The 13,904-nt window shown below is 31.6% G+C and overlaps 1 protein-coding gene and 1 pseudogene across 3 annotated transcripts; one reads left to right on the plus strand and one right to left on the minus strand.

Moving 5' to 3' along the window:
• Positions 1-539: 539 nt before the first annotated feature.
• On the minus strand, positions 540-12,924 carry LOC148621509 (free fatty acid receptor 4-like). 3 transcript variants are annotated; one of them, XM_088575984.1, is made up of 3 exons: positions 5,228-5,368; positions 4,379-4,564; positions 540-1,756 (listed from the first exon to the last, which is right to left on the minus strand). In XM_088575984.1, the coding sequence occupies exon 3, from the start codon at positions 1,740-1,742 to the stop codon at positions 639-641; it is 1,104 nt and encodes a 367-aa protein (XP_088432110.1). In that variant the 5' UTR covers positions 1,743-1,756; positions 4,379-4,564; positions 5,228-5,368; the 3' UTR covers positions 540-638. The 3 variants fall into 3 exon arrangements, with proteins under 3 accessions (XP_088432110.1, XP_088432111.1, XP_088432112.1); XM_088575985.1 differs by having other exon boundaries at positions 5,200-5,345; XM_088575986.1 differs by lacking the exons at positions 4,379-4,564; positions 5,228-5,368 and adding an exon at positions 12,905-12,924.
• LOC148621510 (uncharacterized) lies at positions 6,880-11,100 on the plus strand (annotated as a pseudogene).
• Positions 12,925-13,904: the final 980 nt, after the last annotated feature.

Consider the following 13,904-nt stretch of genomic DNA (forward strand, 5'->3'; position numbering starts at 1 on the left):
ACAACCAAAATTTATTGGAAAAATAGAACTTTGAGCTCATTTCTTTCACCGGAAGACACATTATTTTATACTGGAAGCCATTAGAGTACTTAATCTCAGGCAAAACTATCATGGTCAGATATAAATAGTCTGGGTAATAGCTTTATCTCAATTAAAACAAATTTCAAGCATCTCTTGAAAGCCGACTTGAATTCTAAACAGGCAAAATCATCTATTACAAAATGTTGCAGTCACAGAATGTGAAAAAAAACTACAAAATTCACTTTAATTTGATTTTATTTCTAACAGTTACATAATCAATCGATTTTTTAAAAGGAATGTCCACAAAAAAAGATTTTTATTTCAGTTTGATATAAATATTTTAAACATATTTAATTGCTATTCCATTGTATACCTTAGAAAACTTAATTCAGTGTTTGCCAACATTTTATAATAAATAAAATTAATATGATAAATATATTAATTGCAGATCTAAATTGTATATTTCTCTTACTTTGTGTTTCTACGGAAAAAATGATGAGTATGTGTATAAAAATTGATAGGACTGAAGTATTTGTTTTATTGTAATTTAAGAAAAAGAATTGTCATCCTTGTAATGGTTTCAGTTAATATCATATATGTTGTGTTATATATTTTCTTTAATAGAAAGAGCTAGAGTTTTGGCTATAACTAAGGGCATATACGCTTTGGCTTTGGTCTGGCTCCACTGGTTTTACACGTCTGTGAGATTTTCTACAAAGTAAACATTTAAGGGCGGCCTTCTTCATACGGTAATTGCGAATGCCATAAACAAATGGGTTTACCAAGCCATTGCACAAAGCTACTGCTAAAGTTCCGATAAACATCTGGGACGATATTTTCATTTTGTCGTCCATACCGTCGAGTTGTATATAAACAAAAACTATAAACAGTGGCAACCACATGATTATGAACAGAATGACTATTAGAACTAGCGTTTGTATGACTTTGAAATCTCTTAACTCCTTTTGACGCTTTTTTGTATTACCACTATTAGTTTGTATGCTAGCGATCGCCCTTTTTGATTTCACAAATCGTTTGATGATTAGGAAGTAGTTAACTCCTAAAATTGCAAGAGGAATAATAAAACCACAAATACAGAGAATAGCCGTAAAAATTGTTGAAACTCTGACTGTGGAAACTGGCCAAACCAATGTACACACATGAACCGTTGATAATCCATACGGGAATTTTCTGATGACAAAGTATAAGGCTATTGGAGAGGAGGAAGCAAGGGCTAAAATCCAGATAAAAATTATAGCAACTACTGCCATCGTTGGTGTTATTTTTCTCGTTGATGGTCTGTTGATGCAAATGTAACGATCAATACTAATCATGGTCATCGTCCAAATAATGACGAAACCGGACACGAACAGGCTGAACACCATCACGTGACAAAAGAATTCTCCAAGAACCCACGTACCGAGTATTCTCTGAACGGCTATAAAAGGACCTGTTAAGGTGAAGAATATATCAGCCGATGCTAAGTTACATATGAAGTAGTTTGTTACTGTTCGAATGCTTTTGGTGTTCACTATCTGATAAAATATCCATATGTTAACGATCATGGATATAATGAATAAAATCATATAGGTTATAGCTTCTATATATGGTAATCCAATCCATGGACGATTGAACTCGGAAAAAAATGTGAAATAAGACCGATTGCCCCATCCTGGTTCTTCATCATAGAAATAGGACTTGTTAAGTGTGGTTTCCTTCATGTCTTCAACGTGATCTGAAACATACAACACTATTAAAGATTAGCAGTTTCTCTAAGTACAAGATCATTTTTATGAATTGTTTTGTTAAGTGCTCTTTCATGGTAATTCTACACGACTGTATTGAAAAATTGTAGTAAGAGTCTCGGAAATCGGATAGTATCGTAAAGTCGTATAGGAAATATCTGTGAGGCAATAAAAGAAGCTGTCGGTGAACAAATGATGAAATAGGAAAATTATTGGTACATCCGTTATGGTAAAAAAAAATGTATTTGAAAGGGAACGTGTTAATGCCCTTGGTTGATGCATTACTATACGAAATTTACTTGTATTTTCGAAACTATACCATGACTAATGACTTACTTTCATATCCCTTGGTAGACAGATTTTTTTACACATGAAGTACCAAAGAACAGTGTTCTAAGGCTGTACAAAATCTCAATATGGACAAATATAAACATATGGAACGAATTTATCCCCAGTCTAATTTACACTCACACGACAAGAATGAAGCGATGAAGAAGGTTTTTTTTTCGTGAAAAGCCAAGCGCTAGCTAGCACCAATACAACGCCCGTTTTAAAGAAAATGCCAAGATAAATGCTTTATGTTGACTTTTGGATTGAGGGAATTAGCTTTTTATATATTTTTTAGTTTTAGAAATATGAGCAATATATTGTCAAACGTCTTCAATCTGTTGTTACAGTAGATAGGGTTGTTTTGCCTGGGAAATGTGTACGAGTATTTGTTCCCGATACATGCAAATTATCTCCATTAATGCCGTGTAGTTATAACGATATTACTAGAGAAATATTGCGAAAATTTAAAATAAAAAAATTCCAAACGACCCCTAAAACCTGTTCTTTTATGAGATGTATGATTGTACAACAGGTAGTTTTAGTAGAAACATACAACTGAATAACGAGCACTCAATTTCATCAAATATGTAATAATATCAACATAATTGCGAAGAAAACTGAACTTTTAGCGTCGCATGTGATATCGATCCTATGCTGGTAAAACGGATTTTATTTGACTTTAAAGGGGAATGAATTCGTAGGTACGGAGATTTTGAAATTCACTTTGCTATTACGTTGGTCATTGAACTATTTTAATATTATGATCGTGTCAATCATGCTCATCGAAGGATAACAATGTGGGACAGATCTTGTTTAATGATATTGGCTGTATCTAAGATCGTATGTTTTGGGAGTTTAGCAACGTGTTAGATTGTACAAGTTTCAATGTTCATTAAAGAAAATATCATATTTATCGAGAAATCTTGAAGAGGTTATATCCTAACACATGAACTATATAGCTGTGAAAAGGATCAGATAACGGTTAGAGCACTTTCACACAGTCTGAAATTGGAAATGTCATTCACATCCGCTTCTTTAACATGCACTGTCTCTAACTATAAACGGCACTCAGAATGAACCAGGGAATGAGGAGATCGAATGATACAGAGTATTGCACTGATATTCTACTCACAAATGAGTGTAGACAAAAACATTGGTTTTCACTCCTTAGAACATATCTCGAAATTCATTTTATGCCTCCGTTTTCACCATGGTTTAACACGGCGTGAGTATCCTAATAAGTAAATAATTTTTGAGCTTCCAATGCACATCGCCAATACCGGAAAAAAATTATGGAGAACTCAGTTTATTACTTGTTTAGCCATGGAATGACCATTTATGTCAGTTATAATATCAAAAATATCGCCAGTATAAAGGTATAATCTGTAGTTAAAAATGATAAACTAAATTCTCTGTCAATTATGATTCGAATAGGCGACTACATTACGAAGATGCAATACGAGATATTTTTACTGCACGTTGACATAAATGGCCAGCACCGACATAACATTAGTGAGCCTTAATGTATAAAGGAGTCAATTAGCACTCCATTTTAATCAAATAAATGAAAAATTGATGACACTTGAAAGAAAAAAATACAGACACTTTGTAAATTCAACCCATAAGTGTGTTAGATGTTACAACTGTGATGTCAAAGGTTTAAAGTACATCATATCCCATCTATGAGTCTTCTATGTAAAATTCGCTGGTTGGCATTTCTTTCTATCCTCTAACTACCGCATACTTGGTGAAAAGTCAGTGATTACCAAGCTTAAATCCCATGATGTTACCCAGCCGGTGATCGAACTTAAAGATTCCACACTCGAGACGAATGCTTTACCAGGAGGCGATCATAATCTTATTTTCGATTTAAAGAATTTAAAGGTGCAAAAACAAATTAAATTAGGTTGACAATATTGTGTTTGTGATTACTTTTTATGCGTATATGTTTTATAAAACATGTAAGTAAAATATTCTTGAAAATATAAATGTAGATACTACTTTTCCTCACCTGTGTGTATGGTTGATATTATATACTTTAACGTATTCCGTTTGTGTTGTCTTTGTTTTTTAAATATTTTAACTTGTTACATAATGTACATTCTATCAATATTTGATTTGTTGTGGCCTGAGTATTTTTTGTTTATATATTAATTAGTCTAAAATATGTATTTGAAGCAATTGCATACTTAGGCATAAACAACTGACTTAGGCATAAACAACTGCATTTGTGTCTACATACTGCAGCTTTAGGCATGAACATACATATGAAAATAACTTACCACATTACTGTTACAATTTGTCAACCTTGCTGTCCGAGGTATTCTAGCTCTAAATTATAAACACGGTCAGACTTAGGATCGCTTTCAATATCAATACTGACTATATAGAGTCAGGTTAACATAATTCTGTAAACGACAGGCCACTTGACTGTCAGGATCGCTGAAGTACTCTAGACAGGATATTAACTGTAACGATCCCGATAAATACTATGATATAAATAGCCCAATTACCAACATTTATTGATAAGTGTTTTAGTATTTTAATACGATGAACGACTGTTTTAGAGTTGTAATTATCGCTTCCGTATAACAAAGGAAACAAAGAGGCATGCCCTATTCTTATGATTTTTTTTCGTGTCCTATACACTCTACTAATCAAAGAATGTGGTACTGTAGGATTGAATTTCAAACACTATTCGTTGACTATCATTTGTGGTGAAACAAATTTGACAATTGAACATGAACTCTTTACTTTTAGCTACCATTGCACACTGTATGGTGTACACAAATCCTTTGTCTCTTAATATTTGATTTCTATAAGAAGATGTTTTCTTTATAATAACTGATTACAAAGGCAGAAAAATGACATCAAAGAGTGTAGGAAGCGTTATACATCAAACAGAAGTTCTGATTTTCATTTGCTTTTGTTACTTTGTATGTATGATTTTAGTTACTCTTTGTTCTTTGTTGTGAATGTCTGTTTTCCATTTCTGGTCTTTGTCCCTGGGTTACATTCTTTTAATTACCGCTATAACCTTGGTTACCTTGATTACTCTTTCATTAATACCGTTTATATCACAATTAAATTTGTTGCATTTTACCTTTTGTGAACAATGGATAGCCACTTACTGAAATTGAATATCAAAATAGTTGTCCAACATCATTGCTTTTCATGCTAAAAATAGTTTTATCTATTGTGTGCATGTTATAAATCCATGTTAAAAGTGTCTTCTCAGAATGAAGATATGAAATGGATATATGTTATCAATATATAAACTATGTTTGTAGTTTATCATTGATAAATGGATGTAAATAATTAAACAAAAATAGGTGTTGCATTAGTACGTAATTTGTATTAGATATATCTACGTTTTAATACTGCAAAGGAAATGAAAAAGAAAAAAAAGAAAAGAAAAAAAAACAGTAGTTCTAGTAATGATTCATATCGGAAAGATACATTCAAAATTATTTCAGAGATACATACATTATTAACACATTCCATAAATGCAAGAAACAATTTATTCAAGAAAATGGTGAAAGCAACAAGTGTTAACATCAACAAAAACAAAACAAAAAAACAAAACAAAACAAAACAAAAAACTGAAAGTATATTAGCTATGTTCTCTGATTTGATTTACTGGACACGTACATAATGTGCTATATTTCTTTTTAATGTATGCAAAACATTGACAAATCGTACATATTAGATTTCTTGTTAGCAAGTTGTTTTGTTTGAATAATGTTACCACTTATAAGTTAGGGGTGATATCTTTTATTAAATAGTTTATAAATGTCGAGAACGTTGCTTGAGATAACACAACGCATCACTGTATTGGTAATATAAATGTGGACGTTTGTAATAACGTCGGCGTGTGCGGAAGTAATGTATTGTTCATAAACATAAATGAACGTTGTAATGCATCTGTAGTGTTTAAAGGAAGAATCAACGAACCACAAAACAATACGTAAATATTGGTTAATAAAAGTTGGTATACGTATGTTACTTGAACAGTATTGACGTAGAAATTAATCATACAACATGGAATTGTAACGTTAATAACTGTTGAATAAATCCAAGTACAAACTTACTACATCAAGTCATAGGAACTTCCCATAAAATTCAATTTATCAGAAACCGTGTGTATATATATATATGTTTCCTGATCGTTATATCTACTATACTTAATTGTCTAATTTATTTGTATAAATACAAATGTAAAAACACATGAATGTCCTCGCAATAAATTTGATTATTAATAAAAATATATCAAATAATAAATTCCATAGTGAAGTCATGTAACTGCAAATGTCACAAAAATCATTTGATCCAATTAAACCATTATTGACGGAAAAAGTAGCGAATATTAGTAACCAGACATGACATTTAGATTTCTTAATTTTGTCAGCAATATAAAGTACATACATAAATTGGAAATTAAAAAACACACTTGTCATATCATATACTAGAAGCAAATTTAGATTCAGATAAATCATATGAAAGAGTAATCAAAGGAACCAAGGTTATAGCGGTAATCAAAACTATGTTATCCAGGGACAAAGACCGGACATGGAAAACAGACATTCACAACAAAGAACAAAGAGTAACTAAAATCACACATACAAAGTAACAAAAGCAAATGAAAGTCAGAACTTCTATCTGATGTAGTACACTCTTTGATATCATTTTTCTGCTTTTGTAATCAGTTACTATAAAGAAAACATCTTCTTATAAAAATCAAATATTAAGAGACAAAAGATTTATGTACACCATACAGTGTGCAATGATAGCTAAAAGTAAAGAGTTCATGTTCAATTGTCAAACGATAGTCGAACGTAGTCAGAAACATCCGACTTCAAAGGTTTGCCTGTATTAGCAAAGACCAGACATGGAAAACAGACATACACAACAAAGAGCATAAAGAAACAAAGTAAAGTATGGATGTTGAGAAATGTCGATAGAACAGCCAACTAGTCTTGCAATTAATATCACTTTTATTATCATTAGTTTAATTATTGTTATCATGTCATGTTGTTAATAATAAAAATCGTTTGCTATTGATGTTTTACACTCATATTATACATATCACAGATAGACAACAAAGCTTACAAACGTCAAAACCCATCAATGTATACATAAATATTAAATCTTTCTCATAAATGGTTTCTGAGATTTTTAGGACACATTTGTTTTTGGAACGGATCGACACAATAACGTTTAACTACAGTAAAAGTTCATACCAAACTTAGCTCTTGAAATATTTATCAAGTAAACGTGCCGGTACGCTGTTCAAGCAAGAATGATAAGGGTAATTTAAGACGTTTTGTTGATTTTTTATTGAATGCATATACATGTATATTTGTAATTGATTAATTCAATATCATTGAGGTTTTTGAAGTTTTCCGTTTGTATCTCTTTGATATCTCAAAGTGAATTTATTTAAACTGTGCATTTTCAAATTCGAGTTTTATATAGTTTAAGTATTTATCTACATCAAAGTGGAACCTTGCAAAAGTCGTGAGAAGCCTTATTTATGTTAGAAAAGAATGGGTTTTCTTTAAATATTTTATACAAAAGACAATAATTAGTATTCATGATCAAGTGTATCATTCAAAGAAAAGAAATTTACAAACATTAATGTCACATTTCATTTTTTGTTTTCGTATGGGAGTTTGAGTCTTCGCCAACTCTTTGCTAATTACAATATTTGCATATCTCATTTGAAACGCCTAGGTGTCATGCGTATATGTTAAGCTGTAGTGCCATTTATTGTTATAGTATATCCAATGGCAGTTATATTTGAATTATCAATAATTGATATCATATGAAACAATTGGATCAATTCGTGTAATATTTCTTCATTGTCTATTTTATGTCTCATTTTGTTATAGCATTGGAACATTGTAAGAATGTTGGAAATATTATTTTGAGGCAAACGTCCTCGCAAAACTCATGCGGGCTAGAACACAAAATGGAATTGCATGAACATTCAATCAGTAAATGGGAAAAAGACCTAAATATGGGTATTGCCAAGACAGAAGACGTGATTAAAAATACAAAGGTTTCTTAAATTAGCACAAAACCCTCTGAAAGAAGAAAAAAGAGACATTCAAAAACTACCTTTCACAGTTAATATCCGAATCACGTGATCAGATGGACACTATCACGTCGTTAGTATTAGGACAAGTGGATGTATTAAGTCTAAGCATATCCCAGAAAATAACCAAATCTGAAGAAAACTAAATAAAACGACGATGAAACTCATACTGAGACAAGACCAGATTTCGACCGAACGAACAATGGAAAATATAAACCAAATGGTTGATGCCACATTGATACTCTTAGAGAAAAAACAAAAAGACTATGAACAAGAGAAGATTTTGACATCAAAATAATAAATGTAACCGCTGACTCGTTTTCGATACTATGTGTCCTCATATAATTCACAGTAAATGCGCGAACGAAGTCATTTGTTACAGTTTTTCTAACATAAATTACAGCAAATAATTTGTCATTTTGGTGTGCTGAAAGTATAATTTTGATTTTGTATATTTACATGTATTGGAAATCTTCGCTTGATCATGTTTCTTAAAGTAATATGAATCTTCAAAATATAATTTACTGTCAGCAAAAATTTTATTGTGGTTTTCAATTAATCGTATTGTTTAAGATTAAAAATGATCCTGATGTATTTTACAAGAAAAATGCGATAAATATTCGATCATGAAAACAAATATTTCCACGGCAGTGATGCAAAATATATGCAAAAACTTCTTTCTGAACTCATTCGGATGTACATCGTCAAACGCATTTTTTTCTATCTTCGCGGTCAATTTCGCTAGTCGCAGGGAATCAAAGAGATAAAAAAAAATTGTCCAGGTGAAATTCGGCAACCATCGTGGTGCATAATTAAAGGTTAATTAGACTTTATTTTCACTGTAAAAATAAACAAAGCGCAGTACGGGTGCTGTAGTGAAACATTTAGTTTTCTTTAAATTAACTACTACTGTGGGTTTTTACATTCTTGAATACCCTTTAGGGTCTCTGACAACTGACCTTACAGGGCCGAACAACTTGGCTGCGCTGCTGTGTCAAAATCATTAATGAACGTTGAATGCTGCGTTTAGATATATATATATAATTCCGCACTTATTATCATACGTCTTTTTCGTGCATTATGAGTGGTTGTTCACCTTCTATACCTCAGCGATGACGTTTTTCAACAGTTTAAATTCCATATATATATATCGTAAACAAACATGGATATCATTGCTTCGACAAATTAGAGCTGATTAAAGGCGTATCAAAAATATCTGCTTTATCCTGTTCATTTTTGACATTTGCAAATTTCGATATGCTGTACACGTATAAGAAGGATAACCTCTCATCATCAGGATTAGGATCAAATATTCAGAAAGAGCTAAATAAAAATATCAATTGTATAGAAGGAGTATTTAAAACAAAACTTATCGCAACAGGAAGCCAAATTTTTCGCCATGTGCAATACAGGGAATGAAGCCTCGGTGGTTTTTTTTTATTGTTGGTGTTTTGAAAATTGTAATACTGACAACTTTGTTAGATATGATGAACCAAGTGTGATATAATTCGGGGTCTGACAAGACTTGATATTTCAAAACAACAATTTTGAAAGAAAATAGTTATCTATAGCACCTGTTTACCTGGAATATTTAAATTGACACTCATGTCAGCTGTCGTGCTAAATCCGCTAATTGTGTCAATTTAAATGAATGATAGTCTCAAAGAATACAAGTAAGGGAAGGCAAGTAAGAAACTGATAGTGGGTGTAAATAAAACCTTGAAGAAATAAAATATGATTATTTTCTTCAATTCTTCAATTAATAAACCAATATTATCTAGTAAAAGCATTAATGGCAAATGAATGAAATATTAATGGCCATAAGAAACAAGTGACATCTTTAAAAAAGATAGTGGCACATTTTCTTGCTTTGGCAGTCTGTTATTAAAATAGCAAATCCTTTAGATTTTATTTGGTGAACTGTATGATCACTGTGCTCTGTTGCGTATTTCAATTGATTGTTTAATTAGTTCAACTAGAAAACCAATGAATAAAGTTAGAAACTGTTTTTCATTGAAAATATTCCGAACATAAAAGCTCCCAACGGACGCTTCAATTTCACGGCTGTCTTCATTTTTGTCATGAAATGCGAGGTTGTAAGCTCCATCGTCGGTTGGGTCTCCATAGGTAAGCACCATTAGTATCACGTGATTTCAAAGCACAATCAATACCAACTGCGTCGGAATAACTACATTTCAGATAGTTTGGGGTTAGAATTATGAAGATTTAATACTGTTTTTATATTCTGAATTTATGGATAGGTAAAACCGGACTTCTCACTCACAAACCTGAAATTTATGTCTGAAGAACTTTTATTTGTTTTGTGAATGGTCCAATTTTGAAATATTTAAAAAGCACTGTTTTAATACTACAAAAAAATAAAACATCGAGTTTTTTTAAACAATAACAAACCAAAAAAAACATTTTTACTGGAAACTCGATCGATTCTTCTTACTTTGAAAAAGAGTTGAAGTAATCTTGAAATAACGATATTTCGAAAGAACATTTTAACTTTTTCTTAAATGATAAGTGCCACAATTTTCATTTCAGAGAGATCGAATTCGAAGAAGCATGTGGCATTTTCTGCATATCGGGAATCTTCACAGGATATAAGACAAAAAGCAATTGTAATATTTAACCGACATTGGATAAATAAAGGAAACATATACAAGAACAGAGCCGGTGTGTTAACGGCTAAACAACGTGGGGTTTATCAGTTCTCAGCAGTTCTCATGACGGGAAGTAAACAGGGTTTATATTTGAATTTGTGGCGTAATACCGAAAGACTTGTGGAAATCTGGTCATCAAAACAGTCAGGGTACAAGACTAAACCAATAAGTGTTATTCATGGACTTGAAGTAGGAGATCGTGTGTATAAGAAATGAGTTGGGCCACATGTGCAGAAAGTATACAGTGATGGCAGTATTTATAGTACTTTCTCTTGATATTTAGTATATTAATACCAGTACTCTGTTACTGCATGGTCGGAGAAGTTAATGATGAAGATGAGACTATTTCGTATCAACTCGTTTGAATCAAAGCACCCTGTATACATGAATTCATTTTTGTTAGATGCATTATGCAAGTCCTTGTGATAAAACGTGTATCGATAACTGTATATACTGAAATAGATATTAATCTATGCTATCAATGAAGATTGAGTAATTTATTAGCCGACGTCCTGTAATACTTTTATTTATATTCTTTCATTTGATAGATAAAGTAAGGGTCAATGAAATGTACACTATGACAATAATCAATGTAATTTACAAATACGTGTATGTATGAGTCTATGTGTTGTAAAATGTGTACAAGAATAGCGTCAGAACTTCATTGTATGCCAGAACAGTTCTAGAATGTTGTGCGCCACAAGTTTTCCGCAAGGTTTCCACAAGCAGTTCACCAGAATATTGCAAGAACTTTTGTCGCAAAGTTGTCGCAAACAGTGTGCATGGAAACAAATTTGCATGCTAAAAAAGCATGTCTGTAGCAGGTTGGTCGCACATTTTGCCAAATGTTTTAGTTTTGGTAGAGGTCTGTTTAATTGCGCTTTTCCCTAAATCAAAATGCATGCAGGTTCTCATTTTATACTTCTTAATAATGATATTTATTCATTTTGTTCAACAGGTTGACTGGAAAATTGACAATGCATCAGATAATCTTTAATAGACTTGATCTAGTGAATAATGATAACAATAATGACATTTTATGACAAACGCTGGATTGACACAGTCTTGAACGAAATGAGTACATGTGACCCAAACTTGAGGACTGTCAAGGTGTCCTTATAATTACTAAATTAAATAAAATAACGCTAATAATTAAGCTTAAAAACAAACTTTAATTTTAACGCATTTGATATAAGGACACAATAATGTGTAAGCATTAAAGTAAAATATCACAATAATATAACTCAATACCCGTAGCAAAATAATGCAAGTTCTAATGTAAATATTGCAAGTATATAACTTCTGTAATGTTCGAATAAGGGACTTGATAACTTTAAAGCTCATATGAGGATTTCAAAATCCTAAGGGTTAGAAATTAAAAAAATAAATTAGTGTTTTTTGAATGCTTCTAAATGTAACATGGACGGAGCATCAGCGACGAATGTTATACCAAAACTATGAACGGCTAAAAATATTCTGACGGAAGTGACGAAATTTGTCGACATGAAAGTAGACAATTGCAAAAGTGCAGAGGCGCTGTTTCGTATGACATTGAGCTCCGTCCACCATAGGCATAGCCTAAAAGTATTGCATTTTTTACATTATAGAAAACAATATTAAGATTGCTTAATCTCAGTAGAACTATTCACTTTTAAACAAACAAAAGGATGGATATTTCATCTAACAACCAACCAACGTTTTGTCGTTAAAACGATAAAACTTGTATTACTTTTGACATATCATAAGCGCAAACCTTTCAGTTAAAAAATCCTAGGTAAACAAAAATTGAATCAAAATGAATATTACATGTGTCATCAAATACTTGTTTGACATCAATAAGCAACTGTTAATATATAATAAAATAACTAGATAACATTGACATAAAGTGTTAAAACCTTGGATTCAATGCATAATGTATTTAGCTTATGTTTAATTAAGATATTCATGTTATTAATGAAATTGAGAGTTTGTTAAAAAAAACCTTAATAATAAACGAAAACTATTGCTAGAAATACGTATAAAGACGATAGTTAACCACTTACTGTGTCATCTGCAATCTTGTCACACATTTAGTATCTGTACATGTATATACATATAGTATTATTCTCTTAATTAATCACATAATTTGTATTTCCTACTGTTATTGCGACATCATGGTAGATTGTAGTCAGTAATATATAGAACCTTGTGTAGTGGATAGTGTCTTTGAGGAATCGGAATCACTGCCTTCTGAAACCATTTGTGTGATTTATGAAAATAAAGTACTGATTATATCTATAAGTTTTGGCGAACATATATCGCAATAACACCAGAAAGGCTGGCAAAATTGATATTTTTAAAATATATAATTCTTTTTTTTTTAGAAAAAATAAAAACAAAACTGATGCATGAAGAAAATGCATTTGTTTTTGGTCGATTAAAAATAGCTTAGACACACATAAAACTTTGGCAATGTTATCATGATTGTTAACTCTATGATTTGTTTAAAGCAGCCTAACAACATATAACACAAACTGGACTTCATTTCTACTTTCTTTGGTACGTGCAAACATGATATCAGTGGTTACGGATGTTTCTAACATCTGCATTAAAACTTAAAACTAAACAAGTACTATCTTTTAAACAAATATAGCCGACGCAGTAAAATTTTACTTCTACGTTTCTACATTTCTTTCAAGAAAATAACACATGGCATGCAATTCAAATTTTCAATATATTTGTTTTTGAATGCTATTTCAAGTTTTCGGTACCGTTTTTTTTAATCCCACTAGGTTATCAGTATTTGGCCAATCGGGGAACAGAAATGCGATCAGGTGACTTGCGTTTCTATAGAAGAGCGTCCTTAAGGTCAAAGGGTAAAAAGCTAAACTATACCGACTGCGTCGGAAAAAATAACCACCAAAAAGATGATAAAATGATTAATGTAAAACCTGACTAAAAATGCGCCTAACGATAAAATAAATTAAGTACATGTTGCACATTGGAAGTGACATGACGACTAACAACTATTTGTAGTTCCTGTGACATTATTACTGAAAGTAG

This window comes from Perna viridis, chromosome 3 (genome assembly GCF_037379345.1).
Source record: "Perna viridis isolate PV_CMFRI_1.1 ecotype Kerala chromosome 3, ASM3737934v1, whole genome shotgun sequence".
In the NCBI taxonomy this organism is placed as follows: Eukaryota; Metazoa; Mollusca; class Bivalvia; order Mytilida; family Mytilidae; genus Perna; species Perna viridis.